This window comes from Bufo bufo, chromosome 7 (assembly GCF_905171765.1).
Source record: "Bufo bufo chromosome 7, aBufBuf1.1, whole genome shotgun sequence".
Classification (NCBI taxonomy): domain Eukaryota; kingdom Metazoa; phylum Chordata; class Amphibia; order Anura; family Bufonidae; genus Bufo; species Bufo bufo.
This window is the reverse complement of record NC_053395.1, coordinates 64056427-64084226: the sequence shown is the minus strand read 5'-3', so window position 1 is coordinate 64084226 and position 27800 is coordinate 64056427. Positions and strand designations below refer to the sequence as shown.

Below are 27800 nucleotides of genomic sequence, written 5' to 3'. Positions count from 1 at the left end.
AAAGGTTGGGGACCACTATGTTGGATAACTGGGCATTTAACTAAAAGCCAGGTCACATGATGCTTGTGAGGGTCACATGATGCTTGTGAGGGTCACATGACTGAGGTTTAGTTCTGTAAGAAAGCCTGGTCTCCACATTTTGCATATTTTAATAGTACATATTTACAAAAGCTACATCTTCACATTGTCATTTTCACTTCAAATGAAAGTACAGTCATGGCTGAGACATCTGACCGTTATAAGGTGGGCGTCCTGTAGGCTTTCTCTACACCTTCAAGTTAACTGCCGTCAGTCTTGGGACTTCAGGCTGTGCTATTTTAGATGCAGCCTCCAGCTTGAAGTTTTCAACCACCTTCTCTATAATAAAATTGGAACATTAGTAAGAACAGAAAGATGGGTGTGAAGAAGTTGTGTGTCATGTGGAAGTTCATGTCTTGGCTGATACAAATAATAATGGTCTTACTTACTGGAAGTGACTGGAGGATAGGATAGGACAGGATTAGGATGGAGTTGCCTCCAGACATCACATTGAAGACATGCTCACTATTAAATCTTCTGTTTCTCCATCTTCTTATGCAGTGTATTTTGGTTTGAAATGCATGCAGGTTTCGCGCCGGGTCCACTTCTGCCTTTGGTTTAGAAAACTGCTGTGGCATTTTCCAAAAAACGATGTGTGTGAAGCCACCCTTACCATTATTTATTGATGTCTGAATAATTGCATTACTGTAATTAATTGATTGCCGTACGGAAGCATGCCAGTCAGATACTATGGTAAGACAGGGATGCAAACGAGCTCTTAACAAGCTCTGCCTCTGATGCCACCAGATGTAAGACAGCTTTGCTATAAGTCAACGTTCGACCCTTTATACAGGCCTTGAGGCATGACTTTGATAATAAATAAGCCAGCAACCTATCTGCAGACAGCTGTTTTGGGGTGATTTCCCCTGATCAGTGCAGAGCAGAGAGTACTAGCTTAACTGGGTACAGGGGGCAATCTCCCCAAATCAGCTGTCTGCAGATGAAATGCTGGCTTATTTAATATCTGAGTCGTGTCTCAAGGACTATTTAAAGGGTTAAACATTAACTTATAGAATAGCTGCCTTACGTCTGGTTGCATCAGAGGCAGAGCTTGTTAAGAGCTCGTTTGCATCCCGCTATTCCCAGAATACCAGAGGAGCATGTATGGCCTGTAAGTCTCCTTACGCCAATTAAGGCGCCCTCCCCAAGGAGAGATAGTACTCCCAAAAGTCAGATACTATCAGTAGGCAGCCACAAAATGAATGGCCTTCCATGTTATACATGGCATCTCTCAGTTCTGGTGTTGAGAGTGGGGGACCTCCCTTATGCCGTTGATACAGATGTGCCGTTGATACAGATGTGCACCTCTTTCCTTTTGTTTTAAGAGATCACAAGGTGAATGCGTGAAATGACCAGTTTTAGAAAAGAAAAACTACTAGAGATGAGTGAACCGGAATGTGTCAGGATGTGCACAGTCGACATCTGTGCTGCGCTGGTAGAAGCAGCAGAGCCTCTGCACTTGCACCGCTATTAGAAGGAACAGTGCAGGCTTTGGATTGACAGGGCTAGGGAAGACTTCTGGCCCTGTCAATCAAGGGGGACGGAGGAGTCTCTTGAGCAGAAGGGCCAACCCTTCGCTGCTCAAGAAGTCTGTTTGATGAACAAACTGATTGGTATGAATTGATTTGCTAATCTCTACTCATTATGCCTGACAGAGTAACACAAAAAGTATTATTTTTTCCCCCAAAGCTGGTCATTTCACATCACAGATCTTGGGATATCCCAAACCAAGAGGAAAGTAAGGAAGAACACATCTGTATACCCTAAAAGTGCCTGTGGAAAGGGGTCGTCATAATAAGTCAACTCTGATGATGGCTTTTCTTAGGATAGATCATTAATAGTTGATCGTTGGGAGCAGCGTTGGACTGGGGTTCCTTGGGCCCACCAGAGGAAATTATTTTTGGTGCCCAACCCCTATAACATCAATATTGTCTAATACGTTTAAATCATAGAAACAGACCCTAGTGGCAAGTAATTATCTCTAAAGACAGCTCCAAATCGATTTTTTTCCTCCAAGATTTTTGAGACCCTTGTTTGGGTCTCCTCAAACAGGCTCAAAAAGCCCCTTTAAGCCTGCACAGTTTCCTTTGGTGCAAGTGAGTCCGTTTTCTCCTCTGTACTTTTTACTTTTAGAAATATTTTAGTAAAGGATTACGACGTGAGTTCCGAGTAAGTGTTCCCAGATATGCCCTCTGGTCTGGATACACCCTCTCGCATGTGGACTTTGCATTTAGTGAATATGGTTATGAAATGTCTGTAAACAACAAAAACTGTTGTGAAAATAAGAGCTAAGCAAGAAATGATGTCATAGTTGTAACGATCACCAGTTCTGGCTGTTCATTTCATGGCGTAATCCACATTGAGCACTTTTTTTTTCTTTCAGACCAGATGCCTTCTTCACATCAGACCATTACACTATGCGGTATTATATTTAATCTGCCGGTTTACCTGGAAATCCCATTTACTAGCAGAGTCCATCTCCACTAATCCCCCCTTTGTTCTTGCCTGCAATTTTCTGCTGACTCCAGTCATCATTACAAATTTTGTTGATAAGGCAAATGATTGGCGACACATTTGTCGAAGTTGTCAGATCTGCTTATTGCCTCTGTGGATAGAAAAGTCATGCTAAATGTTTCATCTGAGCGATGGATGTACAGTATTTAAGGCATTCAGTGATACAGTGAGTCTACATGCCAAATGTCTGCCCCTGACTAAAGGTCCCTCTACCACATACAAAGGCACCAGGATTCTAAGTGGCACATGGTATTTCCCATTTTTACAGAAGTGTACTTACAGTGCTGCCCATAATTATTCATACCCCTGGCAAATTTTGACTTAAAGTTACTTTTATTCAACCAGCAAGTAATTTTTTGACGGGAAATGACATAGGTGTCTCCCAAAAGATAATAAGACGATGTACAAGAGGCATTATTGTGGGGGGGAAAAAAACATTTCTCAGCTTTTATTTACATTTGAACAAAAAGTGTCCAGTCCAAAATTATTCATACCCTTCTCAATAATCAATAGAAAAGCCTTTATTGACTATTACAGAAATCAAACGCTTCCTATAATTGCAGACCAGCTTTTTGCATGTCTCCACAGGTATTTTTGCCCATTCAGCACTGTATCTGGTATTTAAAGGAAATGTGTCACCTAAAATGTTAGCTGCCAGTTAAAACCAGATAGTAACACATTTTCCTTTTTTTCTAATCTGTTTTTATTTTCTGATTGTATTTTTTTTTTAAATCTTATTTCCTGAACATTATTATAGGGGCGGCCATCTTGCCTGAGCTGTTCTTTACAGCATTTACACAGCATTAAAAAAATTGCTTTGTGGCAAGCATAAAAAAAAATGCTTTCTGGCAACCCCATGGTTCATAGACACAATGGACAGGAGGCGACCCTATTGACTGAAGCCTGTATTAGATAGGCAGATCAGCAAGCGATTGCCGGAAGGGAAGTGTTCCTTCCCGGCGATTGCTTGCTATCTAGCGGAGGAGACTGCTGCTATTACATGCAGTGATCTCCTCCACAGCATGGGGAGGAGCGATTATATTTAAATGAATAGAAGAAGGCCATTCCATTGAAGTGACTGGGATGGAGGACCTGTAATTACACTGCTGCAGTCTCAACATTGAGCAGGTAAACAGAGAAGAGAACACAGCGCTAGTACGAGTAATGCGTTCTCTTCATACAGCTGATCTTGGGGGTGGTGGCAGTCAGACACCCGCCGATCGGATATTGATGACCTATCCTGAGCATAGGTCCTCAATATAGCAAAAGCCAAGAACCCCTTTAATAGGGTTGATCATGTTGACAGAGACTCTTTAATATACTTAACACGAAAAACTGTGTTTAAATAGTAGGTCATTTTTTTTGATCGATGCACATAATTGTTTGAGTAATAATTGACTGAGTATGCATTTCAGAAAAATATTTATGGGTGGTCTTTGGTGTACCAGCATGTTCCTGTGTTCAGAAATGAGTCAGGTGTTCCACAGAATGGCAGACCAGAAGCATGGAGAGTCCATTTATAGGAAACCCTACTAGGGTCTATGTAGTGAGTGAAAATGTGGGCCTGCTCACCATGAGCCTCATCAACAGCTGTAGGTGTGTCAGGTGGGTAGGTTGTTTAAAGAGGACGTGTCACCTCTCCTGACATGTCAGTTTTAGTATCTACTTGCATTCCTCATATAATAACAATTCTGGAGCATCTACTATTATGACTCTATGTTGTGCCATTCTTGTATTATTCCTGCTAGAAGTTTACAAATAAATTGCCAGCAGTCTGCAGTAAAGGTACTGCTGGGTATTACCAGTAGCAGGTGTGTCTGACTCTGTCCAATTAGTGCTGCTGGTTTCAGACTGTGCAGGGACACACCCCAAACTGGTAACACACAGCTGTACCTTTACAATTCATTCAGAACTTCTAGTAGAAGTAATAAAGGAATGGCAGAACATAGAGCCATAAGAGTAGATACTCCAGAGTTGTTATTACATGGGGAATGCAAGTAGTTACTACAGCAGACATGTCAGGAGAGGTGATGGGTCCTCTTTAATCACGCTATAGAATCATAGTGACAGCTTTATGTCAGTATGATCCTGTAAAAGTAAAGTCATGCAGAGGCACATAGCATTATAAATCATTATAATGCTGTGATCTCCTGCAAGATGAGCAGTGTCCAGAACGAAGGATCACGCTCACACAGAATGTGATTCCCGGACTGCAAACACTCGTGTGAAACAGCCCTTAGGAAATTAAAGGCTATGTACACCTTTGGAGGCAATTTTTGTGCATGATTGCATTTCACAAATTTTTGGCTAAAAATCATATTTTCAATTGGCCTTTATTAAAAATATTGAACCATTCTGTCACAGTTAACTGTTTTTTCTAGCTGTGTGATTGGTACTTTCACTTTGTGCCTGGTCATCTAATAAACCTTTTCTCTAAACTACCAAGAGGACATTAAGTCACATTCTTATCAGTAAGGATTGAGAGTGTTTATAATGTCAGAGAGCAGAGATAAAGGAGCCTGTCAGCTCCATAGATGACGGAAAAGACAAAAAATCCGCAGGCAGCTACTACAGCATCTCAGCTATGTACACAAAAAAGGATTCCGTATTTTTAATAAAGGCCAATTGAAAAATATATTTTTAGCTCAAAATACGTACAGTGCAATAATAAAAAAAATCTGTCCCCAAAGGTGTACATCGCTTTTAAGAGGGAGATTTATCATCTCCCTGTACCACTTTTCTGGTGTTTAAAAAAAAAAGTCACACCTTTGTTTGCCAATTTCTAAATACCACTTGCCAGAAGGTTTGTTGCAAATGCCGCTTTTACGCTGTCCCCCTTTGAAAAACATGATGGGGCCCAACACCTTTATCTTCATTTGTGCCAGTTTTAACTATTTGCACCAGATTGAAATCTATGGCCACATGCAGCTGGCACGCAGACTGTGGGAGGGTGCACCTAATTTTTGAGGAGGTGTGTGCCTCATTATAAATTAGGCTCATCTTCTGGCAGTGCAGGAGATTTTTAAAGACTGGTGTAAAATACAGTTGTTTGATAAATCTCCCCTATAGCCTTTAGAAATCGGGTCGGTCGGGAATGATTGCAGCTAGTGTTGAGCGAACTTGTGTTTTCAAGCTCAGCATACAAGGTTCGAGTTCAGGTTATCTAAGAATTCTGTTATGTCCGCTCCCACAGACCATAAGTTATGGTCCATGGTAGCGGAATCCAAAACGGAATTCCTAGATGACCTGAACCTTGTATGCCAAACTTGAAAATACAAGTTCGCTCATCCCTAACAGCAGCTGAAAGTGAAAGCAGGTTTTAGCTGCTTTCACTTTCAGAAGATGAGCGAGCGCCTGCCCAACCAATCACCCCTCTGTCCCAAACTAGGCCATGTATTGACGCCATGACCCAGACATTTGCCAGCGTCCGGACCACGGCATCAAATTCTCACCAACACTTATACCCCCCACACATAAACATCAGTAAAGTGTCCACTTTACACTGTTTCTCCTGTCTATATCTTTACCACACAATATGCAGACAGCTTCTCTAGCAATATCTGTGACACACTACACTAATAGCGATTATCACTAATAAATTAGCCCTCACACAGTTATGTCGTTATAAAAATATTGGAATGCAGCGACACAAAAAGATTATTTTGTAGAAACAACAGTTTTTATTGTGCAAGTGTTATAAAAACGTGATAAATTTTGCATCATCCTAATTTTACTGCCCCACAGAATAGTTATATTACTTATACCACACCGTAAACATTAAAAAAATAAATCCTACAAAATAGTGTTAAAATGCAGGTTTTTTTCTTCCCAAAAATAAAGCAATAAGTTATTTAATGCACTATATGTACCCTAAGAAGATTAAAGAGGACCTGTCTCCTCTCCAGACATGTCTGCTGTAGTAACTACTTGCATTCCCCATGTACTAACCATTCTGAAACCTCTATTCTTATGTCTCTATGTTGTGCCATTCCTTTATTATTTCTACTAGAAGTTATGAATGAATTGTCAGCAGTAAAGGTGCAGAGGGGTGTTACGAGTTGGGGGTTTGTCCCTGCACTACTGGTAACACCCATCAGTACCTGTAAACTTCTAGCAGGAATAATAAAGGAATGGCACAGCATAGAGTCATAAGAATAGATGTTCCAGAATTGTGATTACATGGGGAATGCAAGTAGTTACTAAATCATGGCAGGAGAGAAGACAGGCCCTCTTTAAAAAAAACTAAACAAAAAAAAACTACAACTTGCCTTTCAAAATTCAAGGTTTCATAGCTAAATCGAAGAAAATTTTTTAAGAGGCTAAAATTAATTACCGGCATGTCACTAAAGGGTTAAAATGCACTTTAGTCGCCTGAGTTGTGCGCCAGCTACATTTACTTTGCACATAAATTCAATAAAAAGGTGACATTTTTAGTAGGATTCTTCCAATTATAATGTGACGGTTGGGGGGGGGGGGGGGGTAATATTCCCTAAAAATAACCATCAGCTCAATAGTAACCTTTGAGTCAGTAGTAATTTTAAGGGCATCTTCACACAGCTAAGGCTACTTTCACACTGGCGTTTCTGGGTCCGCTTGTGAGATCAGTTCAGCCCCAATGCATTCTGAATGGATAAGGATCCGTTCAGAATGCATCAGTTTGCCTCCGTTCAGCCTCCATTCCGCTCTGGAGGCGGACACCAAAATGCTGCTTGCAATGTGGAGCCAAACGGATCCGTCCTGACTTACAATGTAAGTCAATAGGGATGGATCCATTTTCACTGACACAATATGGTGCAATTGAAAACGGATCCACCTCCCATTGACTTTCAATGTAAGTCAAAACGGATCCGTTTGCATTATCATGAACAAAAAAAAAATATATATATAATTTTACCAGACTGATCCGCACCTAAATGCAGGTGTGAAAGTAGCCTAAATCTACTTTCACACTAGTGGCAAGGTACTCCAGCAGGCGTTTCCGGCGGGTGAATAGCCTGTCGGATCCGTTCTGCTGCTAGTGCACGTGTTCCCCCGGACTACCGCTCCGGCCCCACTAGCTGCAGCACTGATCCGACAGGCTGTTCACCCGCTGGAACAGCCTGCCTGAGCTCCTTGCGGTTAGTGTGAAACTAGCCTAAATTAGAAGTGGATTTTGGTGTGTAACATACGTGTATTACACACCAAAATGAACTTCAGAAATTCTGAAACTCCATGTGAGTGTGGCCTGAGAGTTGTAACAAAATATTCGACAGAAATCCGCATTGCTCTATAGTGCCCATATTTATCTATGGTCAAGTTCAGTGGTATTAAAGGGGTGCTAGAATAGTTTTTAGGAATTTAATGTGCATTTCTGTGCTTTTTTTTTCTCCACTTTTTCTTTCAGCACTGTTTGTAGGAAAAAAAAAAAAAAAATGTTGGATTGGTATTAAACCAATTTTTCACTTGGGGTGTTCCGACCTATATTCAGAAGATTTTCAGGAAGTGTAGAGCAGGGATGCTCTACCTACGGCCCTCCATGCCTTCTGTAGGCTGTCTGGCAGGGTGGATAAAAATCTATGATTTTGAAAAATAAAGTTTTTTTTTTTTTTAAATAGGATTTTTTTTATTTGAATCAGATTTTTTTTAATATAAAATGCTTTTTTGATGAAAATATATTACCATCCAAAGGTTATTCCATCATGAAATAAAGATTCGTTTTTTAATTATGTAGAATAAGGCTGTACATGGACTCCCATATTGTTGAATGGATTAGGCAGTGGCTGAGGGACAGACAACAGAGGGTTGTAGTTAATGGAGTATATTCAGACCATGGTCTTGGTACCAGTGGGGTACCTCAGGGATCTGTTCTGGGACCCATATTGTTTAATATCTTTATCAGCGAAATTGCAGAAGGCCTCGATGGTAAGGTGTGTCTTTTTGCTGATGACACAAAGATTTGTAACAGGGTTGATGTTCCTGGAGGGATACACCAAATGGAAAAGGATTTAGGAAAACTAGAGGAATGGTCAAAAATCTGGCAACTAAACTTTAATGTTGATAAGTGCAAGATAATGCACCTGGGGCGTAAAAACCCAAGAGCAGAATATAAAATCATTGATACAGTCCTAACCTCAGTATCTGAGGAAAGGGATTTAGGGGTCATTATTTCAGAAGACTTAAAGGTAGGCAGACAATGTCATAGAGCAGCAGGAAATGCTAGCAGAATGCTTGGGTGTATAGGGAGAGGCATTACTAGTAGAAAGAGGGAGGTGCTCATGCCGCTCTACAGAGCACTAGTGAGACCTCATTTGGAGTATTGTGCTCAGTACTGGAGACCATATCTCCAGAAGGATATTGATACTTTGGAGAGAGTTCAGAGAAGAGCTACTAAACTAGTACGTGGATTGCAGGATAAAACTTACCAGGAAAGATTAAAAGACCTTAACATGTATAGCTTGGAAGAAAGACGAGACAGAGGGGATATGATAGAAACTTTTAAATACATAAAGGGAATCAACAAGGTAAAAGAGGAGAGAATATTTAAAAGAAGAAAAACTGCTACAAGAGGACATAGTTTTAAATTAGAGGGGCAAAGGTTTAAAAGTAATATCAGGAAGTATTACTTTACTGAGAGAGTAGTGGATGCATGGAATAGCCTTCCTGCAGAAGTGGTAGCTGCAAATACAGTGGAGGAGTTTAAGCATGCATGGGATAGGCATAAGGCCATCCTTCATATAAGATAGGGCCAGGGGCTATCCATGGTATTCAGTATATTGGGCAGACTAGATGGGCCAAATGGTTCTTATCTGCCGACACATTCTATGTTTCTATATGTGTACATTTTTTTGGTAAATAAATTCCATTAATCCATTCACAATGTCATGCTCTTCCAGAGGTTTTTGTAAGATTATTGGGCAGTTTCTCTGCCTACAAGATATTATCACAGATGCTTGGTTTACTTTTGCAGTTCTAGAAACTGAATTTGACTCAGCAGAGATCACATGCCTCTTCTTCACAGCAAAAATGTTATAACATGAACAGAGTTGAGAAAAATACCTTAATCCTAACTTCTACAAACCTATGAATGCAGAAACAACCTAATCAAACTAATATGAAAAGTTGTTATTCTAAAAATCTTCATCTACTTGCATATTATAAGTTATACCAGAAAGAATTTGTCTTTATGTAGAAAACTATGATTTAAATCAAGCCTTACTGACTAGTGATTAAAATCGTGATTTAAATCATTTTGATTTAAATCAAATCCACCCTGCTGTCTGGACATGCTGGGAGTTGTAGTTTTGCAACAGCTGGAGGGCCGCAGGTTGGCATCCCTGGTGTAAAGTAATCTGATATAGGGAACAGGAAAGGGGTTGGTGACCTATCCTCAGAATATCTGCTTGGTGGGCATTTGACTCCCAGCACCCATGACAATCAGCGGATCTTCATAGTATACCAAGCACAGTCTTGTACGTTGTCTAGTGGCTGTACTTGATATTGCAGCACGGTCCTATTCACGTTTTATGAGACTGAGCATGAAGGCCACATGACTGATGGACATGATGTCACAGATGAAAGAGGTTTTGTCACTTCAGCAAGTGGCATTTATTAAGTATTGTGATTGTCCATATTGCTTCCTTTTTCCATCACATTATACACTGCTCCTTCCCATGGTTATGACCACCCTGCAATCCAGCAGCGATGGCCGTGCTTGCACACTATAGGAAAAAGTGTCAGCCTCTGTGGTGGCTGAGACAGCGGAAGCGCATATAGGCTGGTGCTTTTTCCTATAGTGTGCAAGTACGGACATCGCTGCTGGATTACAGGGTGGTCTTAACCATGGATACAAGCAGTGTAAATAAATGTGATGGAAAAATTAATCCAGCCAGCAAAGGAGTCGATATGGACAATCACAATACATTAGTAAGTGCCTTGTATTAACTTTCTCTACATAATAAATGCTATTTGCTGAAGTGAGACAACTCCTTTAATGAAGTTTGCTTCTGCCCACTCTGACAGCTGATCGGTGAATTAGATCCCCACTGATTAGATATTGATGACAAATCCTAAGTATAGTGCATTCATCTTTTTAATTCCCACAAAACCCCTTTCTGACCTCTGGCAAATATGTACGGTGGACGACTAGTCTTTAAAGATGGCGCTGGCTCCAGAGTGCAGTGGGCACCCTAGCCAGTGTCGGACTGTCCCACCAGAGTACCAGAGGATCCTCCGGTGGCCCAGGCTCTGATACCGCTATGGGTCCCAAAGTTCTAGAAGAAAAACAAACATTTGCAGTTTCCTTTGGAGCCAATCACTTGCGACTTGGGTCTATTTCTTTGAATCAAAGACTATTAGACTTTATTGATGATCTGGTGGTTAGGCCAAAAAATCATTTTCCCTGGTGTGCCTAAAAAACCCCAGTCCAACACTGACCATGGCCATTTAGGTTTCTGCTATTTTAAATAGCAGATACAAGGCTAATGTCATGATTGGGGATACAGACATTTAACCTCTTATACAGTCAGGTCCATAAATATTGGGACATCAACACAATTGTAAAATTTTTGGCTCTATACTCCACCACAATAGATTTAAAATGAAACGAACAAGATGTGCTTTAACTGCAGACTGTCAGCTTTAATTTAAGGGTATTTACATCCAAATCAGGTGAACGGTGTAGGAATTACAACAGTTTGCATATGTGCCTCCCACTTGTTAAGGGACCAAAAGTAATGGGACAATTGGGTTCTCAGCTGTTCCATGGCCAGGTGTGTGTTATTCCCTCATTATCCCAATTACAAAGAGCAGATAAAAGGTCCAGAGTTCATTCCAAGTGTGCGATTTGCATTTGGAATCTGTTGCTGTCAACTCTCAAGATGAGATCCAAAGAGCTGTCACTATCAGTGAAGCAAGCCATCATTAGGCTGAAAAAACACACAAAAAACGTCAGAGAGATAGCAAAAACATTAGGCGTGGCCAAAACAACTGTTTGGAATATTCTTGAAAAGAAGGAACGCATCGGTGAGCTCAGCAACACCAAAAGACCCGGAAGACCACGGAAAACAACTGTGGTGGATGACCGAAGAATTCTTTCCCTGGTGAAGAAAACACCCTTTACAACACTTGGCCAGATCAAGAACACTCTCCAGGAGGTAGGTGTATGTGTGTCAAAGTCAACAATCAAGAGAAGACTTCACCAGAGTGAATACAGAGGGTTCACCACAAGATGTAAACCATTGGTGAGCCTCAAAAACAGGAAGGCCAGATTAGAGTTGTCTAAACGACATCTAAAAAAGCCTTCACAGTTCAGGAACAATGGACAGATGAGACCAAGATCAACTTGTACCAGAGTGATGGGAAGAGAAGAGTATGGAGAAGGAAAGGAACTGCTCTTGATCCTAAGCATACCACCTCATCAGTGAAGCATGGTGGTGGTAGTGTCATGGCGTGGGCATGTATGGCTGCCAATGGAACTGGTTCTCTTGTATTTATTGATGATGTTACTGCTGACAAAAGCAGCAGGATGAATTCTGAAGTGTTTTAGGCAATATTATCTGCTCATATTCAGCCGAATGCTTCAGAACTCATTGGACGGCGCTTCACAGTTCAGATGGACAATGACCCAAAGCATACTGCAAAAGCAACCAAAGAGTTTTTAAGGGAAATAAGTGGAATGTTATGCAATAGCCAAGTCAATCACCTGAGCTGAATCCGATTGAGAATGCATTTCACTTGCTGAAGACAAAACTGAAGGGAAAATGCCCCAAGAACAAGCAGGATCTGAAGACAGTTGCAGTAGAGGCCTGGCAGAGCATCACCAGGGATGAAACCCAGCGTCTAGTGATGTCTATGCGTTCCAGACTTCAGGATGTAAATGACTGCAAAGGATTTGCAACCAAGTATGAAAAAGTGAAAGTTTGATTTATGATTATTATGTCCCATTACTTTTGGTCCCTTAACAAGTGGGAGGCACATATGCAAACTGTTGTAATTCCTACACCGTTCACCTGATTTGGATGTAAATACTTTCAAATTAAAGCTGAGAGTCTGCAGTTAAAGCACATCTTGTTTGTTTCATTTCAAATCCATTGTGGTGGCGTATAGAGCCAAAAATGTTAGAATTGTGTTGATGTCCGAATATTTATGGACCTGACTGTTTGCCATAGTCAGTTGTGACCACAGTGTTTGAGATGGTTTAGCCCAGAAGCGTTGGACTCCTGGGTCCTGAAAGGCTTGCCAACGCTAAAATCGATGAAGCCGTTTGTTCGCTGTGGTAGCCATGGTCTCTCTGAAGGATCCAAGGCTACGACAGCAATAGTTTCTGTGGAGCCCTAACCACAGTTGTGTGCATGGTTCCTCAATCCTTTCTTACCCCTCACCGTTTTGTCAGTGAATTCCTTCAGTGATCTTGAGCCAAAACCAGGAGTGGAGCCTCCACAGAGATAAGGTATATGGAAAGACTTGCACCTGTTCTGTGTTTTTCACCCAAATGTGTGATCGAGACCTAACTCTCCCACAAAACCTCAACTAAGATGTTAGGGCTGTGTTTGGTGATAAGCTTGTTGACCATTTCCAAAAATAATCAGTTGAATTCTGAACTTCTTTGTTTTTCAGCCCATGTGTGGTGTACAGTTTGTGATGCTGAAGAGGTAGTTGTAGGTGAGACGGCTTAAAGACCAAGCTGTAGGAGTGGGAGGTCTACCGTAGATTTCGCCATGTAGTCTCATTCATATACTGTACAACATGAAATGTCAGACTTAGCCAAGCATCACTGTTTACTAAAAGTCATGACTATAAAAGGGAAAATGCAATTATGAACCGAGAACATTATCTGCTAGTGTGTATGTGTAGATATTACATGCATGATATGAAATGCTGGCCTATTACAGAATGTCAGGTTAATTTATTGATGTGGAACATGCATCACAGATGACACCATTTTTTATTGCAGGCAGCAGCTTCTTCCTGTCCTTGTGCTTTTTCCTGTCATTAATAATTTCATCACATGGAAGTTGAGTAACTCTCCTAAGAAGGGCCCATTGTTTACATTTGTCAGGCAGGGCTATTGATCTTGGAGTCAATGATTCTTACACACAGTGAGGGTTCTTCCGAGAAGAATATTCCAGGCGATCTATAAGAGCCATGTGGGACCCGGCTGAGCAGTTATAATTGCATCGTTCAATGAAGGGTGTCTTCAGCCGTGCCCATAAATGTGTGCTTGTATGTCCTGCTACTCACTGCATGAACTTCATGGTCGATGGTATCCTGTTAAAAATGTATATTCTCATAAATTGTCAACTGGAAAAAAACTTTCAGGAACCAAATTTTAAACCATATGCACCTCCAAAAACTGCAAATAGTATCTCTGGCAAAGATTGTTTTCATTGATCCCTATCGATTACAGGCGGAAGCTGCAACCTCCGTACATTTCGCATTGCAGTATTACATTGTCTGCCATTCAGATGAATGGCAGACAATGTAATGGGCCAGGTCCATGAGAGGAGGGGGTTCCTCAAGAGGTCTTATGGAAGGGATTGTCTTCCTGAAAACTTTTTTTGATAACCAGTCCAGCTCTTCATGTACCTGCGTATCTTTGGAGCTTTGCTAGAAACTATACTGTTATAAAGGTTATGAATGATTGTATGAGCGCTGTAGTAGGTTTGCAAAGTGAAAAATTCTAAATGATTCGAAGACTGGTTCCTATTAATTACTACATAAAACCCAACATTGTACATTTCTGTCAGGAAGCCTACTTGGCATAGATATTTCATAGAAGTGTGCTTCTCCAGAATCGCAACACACAGTGGAGACCTTCTGCGGCTAGAGGTTCACCACCACTGGGGACAACTATTCTTTGCTTCTGTGACAAACATGCAATTCCTTGGAATAAGAGGAAACCTGTGGTTTTTGCTCAGCTCTTCACATCCTTAGTGTAGTTCTCTGAAGTTTATGCACTCACTGCTTGCTTCTCTTATCTTCCTGTACAGTCATATTCACTAGAAGTAATTCTATCTTATTTCAACTGAAATCCTTTAGCCCTGAGGTTAATTCTATGCCTCCTGCAGCAAAGCATTTGGCTTGAACACGTCTGTTTGACTTTCAAGGAGGCATATACCATACATTATGAATACCCAGATTTATCAGTATTTTTCCTGATTGATTTATGTACGGTAATTACTGCTCTAATAGTGTGCTACAGTATGTTAAAGGGGTTGTCTGGTTTAAGGTCCTTTTACATCGGCCGATTATTGGAAACGAGCGTTCACCTAAATCGAAAAATAATATTCGTATATGATCACTCGCATGAATCCGAAAAGGGAGAATAGTGAATAGTGATCTGGATTGTTTAAGACTTAACTTTTACTTATTATACATTATAAAATATATCCCTCAAAATAGTTCAATATAAATACAACTTTTCACAGTCCCTCACGCCAGGGGACTCCTTGAAAACAAGGGAAACTGTGTCTACACGAAGTGTCGGACACGGGGTGACAGGAGCCGTTATGCCCACTCACCTTACAGTTTTTCCATAGTCGCACACAAGGGGACTCTTTGGAAACAAAAATAACTATGTCTACACTTGTACTTTCAGTGTCAGAGGGTGGCAAGAGCCGTTATGCACGAGCACCTTAAGTGTACAGAAAACAGGGTAGCAGTAATCGATATATGCTGGCACCCTATATACACAGTGATGTAAATAGATAACATATAGCAATGTATACAAAAATGCACGGCGGCATAAAGAGAGAAGTATACACAATGATTAGGTACATAAAAGTCACCGTACAAGGAGGATGTACAGCTGCACCTATATCAAGAAGGTGCACGGCGGCACCGAAGAAACCCAGTGTCCTACCCTACAGTTGATAGGCTCTTCAGACACCTCCGTTCCGCTATTTCTTGGTGGGATGGTCTGGTTTTGATGGTACGAGGTCCTTAGAATATGTGGGGGTCGCAGAAAGATGTTCCTGTGTGTCCCTGGATGACCCTGGGGGCCCTACAATAGCCCTGTTGGCCTAAGCACGGAGTGTCCCACTATTTGGGCCCCCGTCCGGAACCTAACCCTGGAATTGCGTTCCCTATTTGGCCCTGAAAAGATCCCAACATGCACGTTTCTGAGGCAGAAACAGTCCTCTCATCAGGGGAATATATAAAAAAGGGCTAGATATATTACACTTGCCGGAGAGGATGCTAACCACCAAGTGTTTGCTGGAAAAGATATTTGCCAGCAAGTACAAAAACCACTGAAAAAAAAAAAATAGCCCCCAGTGGAATAAAGTGCACAGGTAAGTGCCAAAAAGGGAAAAAGGAAGGGGGACAGATGAAGGACCCCTTCCCCTAGTTGCGGTACATGATTAGAGCCGCTGGCATGGATGTTACCTGGTGTCCGCAGGTGCCCGCCGATATTTGAACTGTCGCGTCCACCTGTGTGCGCAGCGCACGGTGTGATGTCAACACTCGCGAGACGTCACGTGCGCGTGCGCAGAAGGGTTGCCAGGAACCGGAGTATGGCGTGCGTTGTACGGCGCTGTCTGCGCCAGTGACCACAAAAAAGAGTAAGTCACCGCGCAGGCGCCCCACCCCCGGTACACACGCTCTAACTTTTAAATACACTGCTGACCTTGCCGGACACAACAGCCGTAGTGTACAGAGTACTAACATAAGAATGCCCATATTCAAACTGTAAAGACATATTAGGCATAAAGAGGACAAAGTATGGTTAGATAAATTGTCCATAAATATGGGCATTGATATAAAGGCACCATATGGGTGTGTCCTAATGGGCATCGGGATATATGCCCATATAGTCTACACCTAAACAAACCCCAATATGGGTATGTAGTCAATAAACAATGGTATTTGTGGTGGTTTGATGTCTTATATTCCTGACCATGGCTAAAGATAGGACTCAAGGGTGGTGGTAGGCACCATAAGAGGGAGAGTCTATTGCGGTGGTGTATGCAGAAAAAAATCATCATAATTGGGACAAATTCCTTATAGTACTTGATGGTACGTAGAGGAAGGGCAGGTCTCAGTTGATGCTTTTAGTATGTACTAGAGGAAGCAACCAAAATGAAGTTGTTCGTTCAAGCCTCTCTAGGGGATACTGTATCAAGTTGGAATGTCCAGCGTGCTTCCCGCTGTAATAGGAGACGGTCCCAATCACCACCACGTATAGGTGGTGGAATTTTGTCGATGCCTATAGCCTTAATGCAATTTTGGTCCCCTCCATGGGTATCATTCACATGCCGGGCTACTGGTGTATCGCGTTCATTTGCGATCTCACCCAAATTCTCCCCTAGGCGTCTCCGCAGCTCTCTTTTTTAGTTTTACCTATATATTCAAGTCCGCACATGCATGTGATCTTATAGATTACACCCTGTGTGCGGCAATTGATGAAGTCCTTGATAGTAAAGGACTTCTGCAGATTTGAGCTGTAAAAGGTTTTGCTACTTTGTAGTATCTTGCATGCCACACAGCCACTGCACCTATAACGAGCGTTCATACAAAAGCTTGTTCATGATAATTGGCTAGTGTAAAGGTGCCACCAATCAGCCAATGAACGAGCATTGGTGAAGGCATCATTGATACGGCACCCAAAATGATAGTTTCAGGGCAGCGGATCATACAACATCGATCTACTGCCCAGAAATGATGGCCTAGATTTACTAATCCTGAAGATGGCATAAACTTAGATAGGCTGTCTAGAACTGCTACTGCGATCGTTCGTCCCCATACAGATTGCCTGGTCATTTGGCCTGTGAAGATCCATTTTCATAGTACCCTGTTAGTATCAAGAGAATATTAAGTGATACTAAACGATATCAATCATGAGTCATGCAGGAATAAGGAACTAATCAATACTGAGCACGAACCCTAAAAAACGATACCTTTATTTTGATTGCAATTAACTGATAATACTCAAAGATCAGATCAAAAACCAAAACAAAGCAAAAACATAAAATATGTCAAAAATGATGAATCCACTTGGTGCGCAGACTATTAAAGGGTGTAGGATAGCGGAGGGAGATACAGGTAGGGAGAGTCTTTCCCTATTAGACCCTATATATCCCTCAGCCCAGAGACGTCCCCAAATGGTAGGGACTGTCTGTCCTCGTGCCTATCCTAACAGGGCCCTATTAAACCCTATAAAGTCCCAAATACTATGACGCCCCACACCCGACACGTTTCCCCCAAAAATGGGTTCCTCAGGGGGTTAATGTAGGGAGGGTAGATAGTAAGAAAATCCTAAGGTAGGGTGGTAAAAAATTGATAATAAAATGATGAGTGCACAGATGAGGAGGAGTGATCTATAGATACAGTTACCAAACCCATGTAGGTGAATGGATGCCACTGCGTGATAGGGCGGGCTCGGCTGGTACACAATGGTGCAGCCCTGTTAGTATACTGTATACCATACATTGCCATACACCGCTGTCCCTCCCAACATACTCACGCCGAGTGTATATGTGCTCTGAGTGGAGGAGGTGGAAAACCCATTGCCAGACACCTCTGGTGGCAGCTGATCTCCTGGAAAAAGAATCGGCACATAGAAATCAAACATTTACCACTGGGCAAGAATTGGAGGTCCCCTGTATGCATTAGGTGGTCAGCCGTTCCCGCTGATATCGTGTGTTTGGCCAACCTAATGGTGTATTATATTCAGATGCATAGTTTTTTTATGACAGAAGATCAGTCCCATTTACCTAAGAGAGAGTTCACATCACCTCATTTCCCGTTCTTCTAATCCATCAAAAGAACAGAAAAAAAACGGATCCTGTGCATTAGTTAAGCACATTTGGCATCCGTTCGAGCCATTTCCGTCTGAGATCCATTTTTTTTTAGACTGAATAAAAAGTTCTGCATCCAGTACTTTATTTTCCGTCTTTAAAAAAAACGTGCTTAACTAATGCACAGGATCCGTTTATTTTTACAGGATCCTGTTTTTTTTTTTCCTTTTTTAGGCCTTATCTACAGGAGCAAGCGGCTACAAAAAGCATTTCTATCTGGAGGACCTGACGTGTCCATTTATTGCTTGGCTATCCCACAGAGTTCAGTGGTCGTGCTGCAAGGGGATAAAACACTTGCTGCCGGATTTCACTACAGATGGCGGGTTGTTAGGGGGTCTCCAGTAGTGGGACACTTGGGATTACATTTATTTTCACATAAACCAGAAAGGGATTTTCCAAACCTGCTGCATTTCATTTTTTTAAAGGGTTCTTCAGGGTTTTATTAGAATTAGAAACTGATGACCTATCTTTAGGACAGGCCATCCATATAAGGCTACTTTCACACTCGCGTTTGGTGCGGATCCGTCATGGATCTGCACAGACGGATCCGTTCTGAACGGATGCAGACGTTTGTATTATCTTTAACATGGCTAAGACGGATCCATCTTGCACACTATTGAAAGTCAATGGAGGACGGATCCGTTTTCTATTTTGTCATAGAAAACGGATCCGTCCCCATTGACTTACATTGTGTGTCAGAACGGATCCGTTTGGCTCCGTTTCGTCAGACGGACACCAAAACGCTGCAAGCAGCGTTTTGGTGTCCGCCTCCGAAGCGGAATGGAGACGGAACGGAGGCAAACTGATGCATTCTGAGCGGATCCTTTTCCATTTAGAATGCATTAGGGCGAAACTGATCCGTTTTGGACTGCTTGTGAGAGCCCTGAACAGATCTGACAAACGGAAAGCCAAAACGTATGAAAGTAGCCTTAGCTGATCAACTATTTAAACTGGTCATGCATTGCTCCGTACACCTGCACGCATTACAGTTAGCAGTAGCTTTTGCAGCTTTGTCCTGTTAAGGACTTGTGCACACAACCGTATTTTGGGTCCGCGTCCAATCTCCATTTTTTGCAGCTAGCATGTGGAACCATTAATTTCTGTGGGTCCACAAAAAATGTGGACAGAACACAGATGTCATCCGTGTGCTGTCCGCATCTGTGTGGCCTTTCCACAAATTATAGAACATGTCCTATTTGTCTGTTTTGCGGACAAGAAGGGGTATTTCTATAACAAAAGTGCGGCATGCACACAGCCAGTGTCCGTATTATGTGGATCCACAGTTTGTGGACTGCAATACGGTTTTCTAAGATTTTTTTTTTACCGATGACCTATCCAATGGATAGGTCATCAGTATCTAATTAGTGGGATCTCCAACACCTGGGACTCCCACCAATCAGCTGTTTGAGAAGGCAGCGGCGCTCGCAGCAGCGCTGCGGTCTTCTTTCTGCTTTTCCTAGGCCGAGTGACGACGCGTTCATCGATCACTTGTCCTAGGCGCAGCTCAGCCCCATACAAATGAATGGGGCTGAGCTGCAATACCAAGCACAACCACTATTCGATGTACGGCGCTGTGGTTGGTGAGCTGCGAGAAGGCCGCGATACTCAGGAGCACCACTGCCTTCTCAAAACAGCTGATCGGCGAGGGTACTGGGTGTCGGACCCCTACCGATCAAATACTGATGACCTATCTAGAGGATGAAGTCTTGGAAAACCCTTTTAAGTAAATAGCATAAAGCTAGTCCTGGAAACCCCCTGTTATGGAGCACGTATGCTTGATATCTTTTCACAATGTTATTCTTAAAATAATGTGCCTCTATCTGTGCCTGTCTGTGTGTCTGGTTCTGCTTCAGGCATTCATAAGATTTGTGGTTCATTTCTTCCAGAGGAAGAGATGTTTCCGAGCACTTAGGCCGCGTCTGCTGAGCAAGCTGCAATTGGTGGTTTACACTGAACCTTTTAATTAACATTATTGATCTCTGCAAGCCACCAAAGCAATTACAGTAAATGGGCTGTGAAGTGTATTTCCACGCTTAGGATACAGCAGGCAGCGCTCCAGCAGTATTTACAGCACACAGGATTGCATGCGACTAATGTATTTCCTGTGCCCTGCTCCGAGGTGCTAGGAATTAAACAGGAATTCACCCAAATAATTGACAGCTGACATATGGTAGCTGTCAGTAACTTAGCAAAACTGAACCGTAATGTTGCCATGCTGATAACCTTTACTCAGTGTGTGTGTGTATCTACTGTATAAAGATATAGATACATGTAGATAGATTATATATACTGTGTGTATATACCGGTGTGTGTGTGTGTGTGTGTGTGTGTGTGTGTGTGTGTGTGTGTGTGTATATGTATGTATATGTGTATACCGTATATACTCGAGTATAAGACGAGTTTTTTGGCACATATTTTTGTGCTCAAAAAGCCTCCTCGTCTTATACTTTAGTCTAGGTCTTAGCTCCGGTAATACAGGCAGTGCGGGGAGCGGCGCTCACTCACTGACGTCACGCGCGTGACGTCAGTGAGTGAGCGCCGCTCCCCGCACTGCCTGTATTACCGAAGCAAAGACAAAGTAAGATATCCAAAGTTAAAGGTTACTGATTAGTTTAAATATACTGCTGTGAGCGTCGGGGAGGGGGATCTGTGGATGGCACTGTTTAGGGGGGAGATCTGTGGATGGCTCCCTGTATTTAATGCAGTGTGTGTGTATATAATGCACACACTCTGCATTAAATACAGGGAGTCAGAGTCAGACTCCCATCAATCTGAGTCACCCTCTTGCAGATGTGTGTATATAATGTAGAGTGTGTGCATTATATACACATACACTCTGAATTATAGCTGCATTTCCCACCCTAGTCTTATACTCGAGTCAATAATTTTTCCCATTTTTTGGGGGTAAAATTAGGGGCTCGGCTTATACTCGGGTCGGCTTATACTCTAGTATATACGGTATATGTATCTATTGAAGGCTCAAATGCGCCTTGTGTCTCATTTCTTATTATCTCAGTCTGTCGCCCCCTTTCCACGTCTGTCGCCCCCTTTCCTCGTCTGTCGCCCCCTTTCCTCGTCTGTCGCCCCCTCTCCTCGTCTGTCGCTCCCTCTCCTCGTCTGTCGCTCCCTCTCCTCGTCTGTCGCTCCCTCTCCTCGTCTGTCGCTCCCTCTCCTCGTCTGTCGCTCCCTCTCCTCGTCTTTCGCCCCCTCTCCTCGTCTTTCGCCCCCTCTCCTCGTCTGTCGCTCCCTCTCCTCGTCTGTCGCTCCCTCTCCTCGTCTGTCGCCCCCTCTCCTCGTCTGTCGCCCCCTCTCCTCGTCTGTCGCCCCCTCTCCTCGTCTGTCGCTCCCTCTCCTCGTCTGTCGCTCCCTCTCCTCGTCTGTCGCTCCCTCTCCTCGTCTTTCGCCCCCTCTCCTCGTCTTTCGCCCCCTCTCCTCGTCTGTCCGTTGCCTTTGCGCTGCAGCTCACAGGAGTCTTAAATTAAACCTTTTATTCATCCGACTGTCTTATTAATGCCACAAGTTTACTGCAAGGCTTAAATTATCGTACCCTACAGTCAGATGATCATAAATTTGGATACACACATTTTCTGATCCTTTTTTTTCTTCCTTAGATAACAGTGATTTAATAGCGTGCACCGTAATAACGAAGGATGGGGACCACGTTCAGCGATTCCTGGCTGTGGACATCTATCAGATGAGTCTAGTGGAACCAGACAGTAAAAGACTCGGTTGGGGAGTTGTGAAGTTTGCTGGTTTATTACAGGTCAGTAATAAGATTAGGAAATGCTGGCTTTACACTGTACATTTTAAGCTGGGCACACACATTCAATAGATTCAAAAGTTTGGCCGACAGCTACCTCTCCCGTCTTCCTCCTGGCTTCCTCACAGGATGGTTCGTCCATCTACATAGATCATATTCCTTCCTGATCACTAGCTCTGTACATGCCTATAACAACATATCGCCTCCGACAAGGCTCTTTCAAGATGGCGGTGAGTAACTCACCCCGTTCGCTCATCACTGGTCATAAACATACAACTTTGGCATGTCTGAACGTGTCTGTGTATGCTATGGGGAGATGGGTGAAGGCCATTGCCAGGCAGTTTTGGCTGCGGCTTATGTCACTGGAGAACAAAAGGATCAGATGAAAATATTCAATCAGAGTCCGGAGCTCCCCACACACATTAGGCTACTTTCACATTCACGTTTGGTGTGGATCCGTCATGGATGTGCACAGACCGATCCGTTCAGATAATACAACCGTCTGCATCCGTTCAGAACGTATTATCTGTAACATAGCCAAGACGGATCCGTCTTAAACACCATTGAAAGTCAATGGAGGACAGATCTGTTTTCTATTTTGCCAGATTGTGTCATAGAAAATTGATCCGTCCCCATTGACTTACATTGTGTGTCAGGATCCGTTTGGATCAGTTCCATCAGACGGACACCAAAATGCCGCAAGCAGCATTTGGTGTCCGCCTACAAAGCGGAATGGAGACGAAACTGGGGCAAACTGATGCATTCTGAGCAGATCCTTTTCCATTCAGAATGCATTAGGGCAAAACTGATCTGTTTTGGACCGCTTGTGAAAGCCCTGAACACACGGTAAGCCAAAAACGCCAACGTGAAAGTAGCCTTAATGTGTTGGCCGAATCCGTCGTTCTCTGCGGATTCCACCGCCAAAAGTATAATGTGTGTGGCCAGCTTTAGAACTTGTCCAAACACTTGATGACAATATCTTCCTGTACTGGAAAACTGGACTCATCTGAGAAAATAAAAATGCTGCCTCCAGGGTGATCAGCTGATTGCTGGGGGCGCCGAAAGCAGAACTGAGACAGACAGCTGTTTTTGGTGGGTGTAGCTGCAGCCAGCCAAGCATTTCCTCTGCATCGACCACTGCAGGAGACATGTGACTGGCTTTGCCTAGGATGTCCATAGGCACAGGGGTTGTCCCTCTTTGTTCAGTCCCCTTTTGTTAACGTTATTGTTGACATAAACTGCATGGCCTCAGGAAATAGTAGGGTTACCCAACTTTCCTGATGTGTGGAAGGACACAGCAAGAAATCTTCAGTCTCCCAGCAGCACCAGTGGATGGGAAATCCAGCATTAGGCCTCATGCTCACGAACGTTCTGCACCTCGGATGCGGACCCTTTCACTTCAATGAGGCCCCACAAGATGCGGACAGCGCTCCGTGTGCTGTCCCAATACAATGCTCCATTACGTAGCCCCGCAAAAAAAAAAAAAAAACTCACATGGACTGCAAAACACAGTGCGGTCGTGTGCATGTAGCCTTACACCGTTCTTGTTGAAAGGCATAGGTGGTCACTGTAATACATGGAGAAGTTTTAATTTTTTTTCTAACTTGGGAAATCTAGTTGTGATCCACTACAAGCCTACGCTCACATCTGCGTCAGAGGCAAAAAAAAAAACACAACATTGTCCCAAACGTAAACCGATCAGGCCCCCATGTAGTGAGTGTGGTCTGTTCAGCTTCATTCAGGTATCTACACCGGTGTGAAGTCCGCCTTGGGGCTCTTTCACACCAATGCGTTTTCTATCCAGATGCAATGCGTGTAGTAAACGCATAGCATCCAGACCGACTCCTGACCATTCATTTAAATGGATATGAGTCCTTCTTCACGCATCATCTCTGCGTTCAGGAAAAATCACAGCATGTTCTATATTGTGCGTGTTTTTCACGCAGCCCTGGCTCTGTAGAAGCGAATGGGGCTTGCATGAAAAATGGGAGGCATCCGGATGCAGTGCGTTTTTCACGGATGGTCGCTAGGAGGTGTAGATTGTTATTCTTCCATTTTTCTTCATCCAATCTGGACGTAAAAAACTCGCACACTGAATGCAATCGCAAAACCATCATCTGCCTGAACAGATCCCAACACAATCCGTATGGCTCATGTGAATGAAGCCTTATTCTTTCCTTGTAAGAAATGTGGAATCTTGTGTAACCCAGATATATTGTAAACTCTTGGAAAGAAGCTTTAGGAAGTTCAGTGTCAGCTTTTTGTTCATAGTTTTTTATATATCCATTAAGTTCAAATAAAATGATGAAGAAAATATTAGTCTTTACCTAAGTTGCATTTACACTGCTCAATTTTGGAGCCAGCCTTCCTATGAATGCTCGATCCCGATAATCGGCCCATGTAAAGGTGCCGCAGATCACCCGATGGACAAGCGAACCGATCTGAGGTATGGACACCTCAATCACCGTTCCCGGGCAGCAGATTGTGCGGTCTAATGATCTTGTATGGGGGCAAACAGCAGCAGCCTTTACTCGTCCTCGTACTGTGGAGGTGATCGCTGCATGGAAATGCAGCTCTTCACCTCCATTTAACAAGCAGCCGATTGTCTGGAAGAAACGCTTCTTTCCCAACAATAGGCTGCTCCTTGCAGCATCTAAATGCCGCTTTAGATGCTTATTAGTAGGGGTAAGAAAATCAATTCATCAGTCTGCCAATTTGCTCGGTTGACTAGCCCATTGAATACAATAGAGAAATCAATATGCTGCTTATTGTCTTGTTAAATGACCCAATGTATCCTGATCGAAGGCATTGTCTTCACTGATTTCTACTTAGTTAAAAGGGTTGTACAAGATTAAACTAAAAGTCCTGCTTTTTCCCCCCTAAACTGCACCACTTATGTCCATAAGCTGTGTCTGATATTGCGGCTCCACTTTGGTTAGGGGCGCGCTGGGAACTAAAATTGGCCCTTGAAAAAAAAATATAATAGTGGCCTTATGCTGTAGGTAGGGCCAATTCAGGTAGGGCCAGCAATACCATATTGTGGCACAAGATACCGCCACAGCTGAGCCAAATATCACAGTGCAGGCCGTGAGGGGGGCTCAGGTGACCCACTGGGCATCAGCTCACCGGGAATTTTCCCTTAGGTTCTACCGCCTGTCCACCCCTGACTTCATTCCTCTGAATAGGGCTGAACTGCAATATCTGACACAGCCAATGGACAAATGTCACACTGTCTGGGGGCAAAAAAATAAATTTCTAATCCTATAAATTCTTGGCCATCAATCTCCGGCACGCCAGCAGTTGTGAAACTACAACTTCCAGCATGCTCCATTCAGATCTATGGGAGTTCTGAGAACAGCCAAGCAAGTGTGCATGCTGGGAGTCATAGTTTCACCACAGCTGGAGTGCTGAAGGTTGCTGATCCCTGGCCTAGGAGAATATAACCTTAAAGGGATTGTCTCACTTCAGCAAGTAGCATTTATCATGTAGAAACAGTTATTACAAGGCACTTAGGCTACTTTTACACTAGCGGCACGGATCTCCTGCAGGCTTTGCCGGCGGGTGAACAGCCTGTCGGATCCGTCCTGCCGCTAGTGACCGTGTGCCCCTGGACTGCCGTTCCGTCGCCATTGACTAGAATGGCAGAGGCACAGCAGCGCGCGGCGAGAGGCTGCCGGAATAAATGTCGGACATGTATTCCAGCAGCCTCTAGCCGTGCCTCCGCTGGAACTCCGCACTGCCCCCATTATAGTCAATGGGGACGGAGCTTATACACTGCTCATGTCTAGGGGTTATGACCACTCTGCAATTCAGCAGTGGTTGTGCTTGCGCACTATAGGAAAAATCATCGGTGGCCAGGAACGTATGAGTGTGCATAGGACAGGCGTTTTCCTATAGTGTGCAAGCACGACCACTGCTGGATTGCAGGGTGGTCATAACCCCTGGAAACAGGCAGTATATGTGATGAAAAGATGAATCAAGCTAGCAAAGGAGACAGTATGGACAATCACAACACATTAGTAAGTGCCTTGTATTAACTTTCTCTACATGGTAAATGCCATTTGCTGAAGTGAGACGTGTCCTTTTTAATCAGCCATTGCACATAAAGATGTATACTGCAAATTTTTTCTTCTAATTTTAACTGAAATGTATTGATATATACATGTATCTGTTGGAATCGGAGCCTCACAAAGCTTCTTTAGATGGTCCCAATGTAGACGTATAGGGTGGCTGGCTCCATGCAGTGATGTGGTTTTATAATAAACCTGCCTTTTTTCTAGGATATGCAAGTAACTGGTGTAGAAGATGACAGCAGAGCTTTAAATATCACCATCCACAAACCAGCATCAACTCCCCACTCCAAGCGTTTCCCATTCTTCAAGCTACTTTTATCTTCTCTGACCACATCCGTTGTATAATAGCCAAGCAAAGACTTGCAAAAGGGCGCATTCAAGCCCGACGGATGAAAATGCAGAGGATATCTGGTAGGTGCAATACGCTTTCAGAAGTTACTCCTGTCGGCTGTAAATTCATATCCTGTCTGTATCATGATTTAGACCTTTTTAAGTGACACGCCCATCTTTGTTGGGATATGTCATGAATGGTGATGGTCTTACCTCTGCCGATCCCTTCAGGAGGTTCTCTGCACAATGTGGGTCTCATCCACCAGCCACACTCAAGTAAGGGAGAGTTCACACTACTGTTATTTCTCCATCCTTCTGATCCGTTAGAAGAACAGAAAAATAAAAAAAACGGTATCCATTTGAGTAATTTCCATCTGAGATTTGTTATTTTAGACAGAAAAATAGTTCTGCATGCAGGACTTTTTTTTTCCCCGTCTAAAAAAAAACTGATCTCTGAAATGGCTCAAACAGATGCCAAATGTGCATAACTGATGCACAAGATCCATTTTTTTTGGTTTTCTTCTTTGTTTACAGGATACGTTTTATATATTATTATTTATATTTTTTTTCCTGTTCTTCTGACGGATTAGAAGAATGGAAAAATAACAGTGGTGTGAACTCTCCCTAAATGGCCATGTTGCTTTTCCTGGGGTTGAGGTGAATGGGAAAATGTGTAATGCATTTGCAGCACTGTGACCACTTGGTTCTGATTACCCAGCAAGCTCGGTGACGTAAAGTTTAAGCGCTGCACACACAATGGCAGTGCATGGTTGGCGTGTACACCAAACATGTAGCCCATTGGTTCCCATTGTATAAAAATGAATGTATCCAAACTATGCCCTTAAAGAGGACCTGCATTCCGGGGGGGCAGAGCCTGACCGAGCTCGATGGTGGCCGCTAGAGAAGAGCTCTCCCACCAACAGACCCTCATCAAGCCCTGAGAACAGCGTTTTTCTCCCACAATGGTGAAGACACACGGCAGAGACAGGCAAAGGGATTCCAGCTGCACTCCGAAAGTGCAGCGTTCATAATCTGACATGGAGAAATACCTCCAGAAGCAGTCAGTCAAGTCCTCGGCGCAGGCATCCAAAATGGCGCCGGCACAGCAGGAGGAAGAACAGCTCGGCGAGGCCTCAAACGCTGAAAGGGGCCCAAGAATTATCGGACGCGGATGAGTCCCTCACTATCACCCCGAGGCTTCCTACAGAAAGCTCTCAGAAGAGCGCTAGCCCCAATCGCTTCAGATTTAGCGGACATAAAAGCTGATGTCAG

The 27800-nt window shown here is 43.2% G+C and overlaps 1 protein-coding gene across 1 annotated transcript in view; it reads left to right on the top strand.

Moving 5' to 3' along the window:
• The window catches only part of CLEC16A (C-type lectin domain containing 16A), a 393790-nt gene that overhangs the window by 194923 nt on the left and 171067 nt on the right, over nucleotides 1-27800 (top strand). The window contains exon 20 of the mRNA XM_040441186.1: nucleotides 21977-22128. Within this exon, the coding sequence (XP_040297120.1) occupies nucleotides 21977-22128 (152 nt within the window). The remainder of the gene's footprint in view (nucleotides 1-21976; nucleotides 22129-27800) is intronic.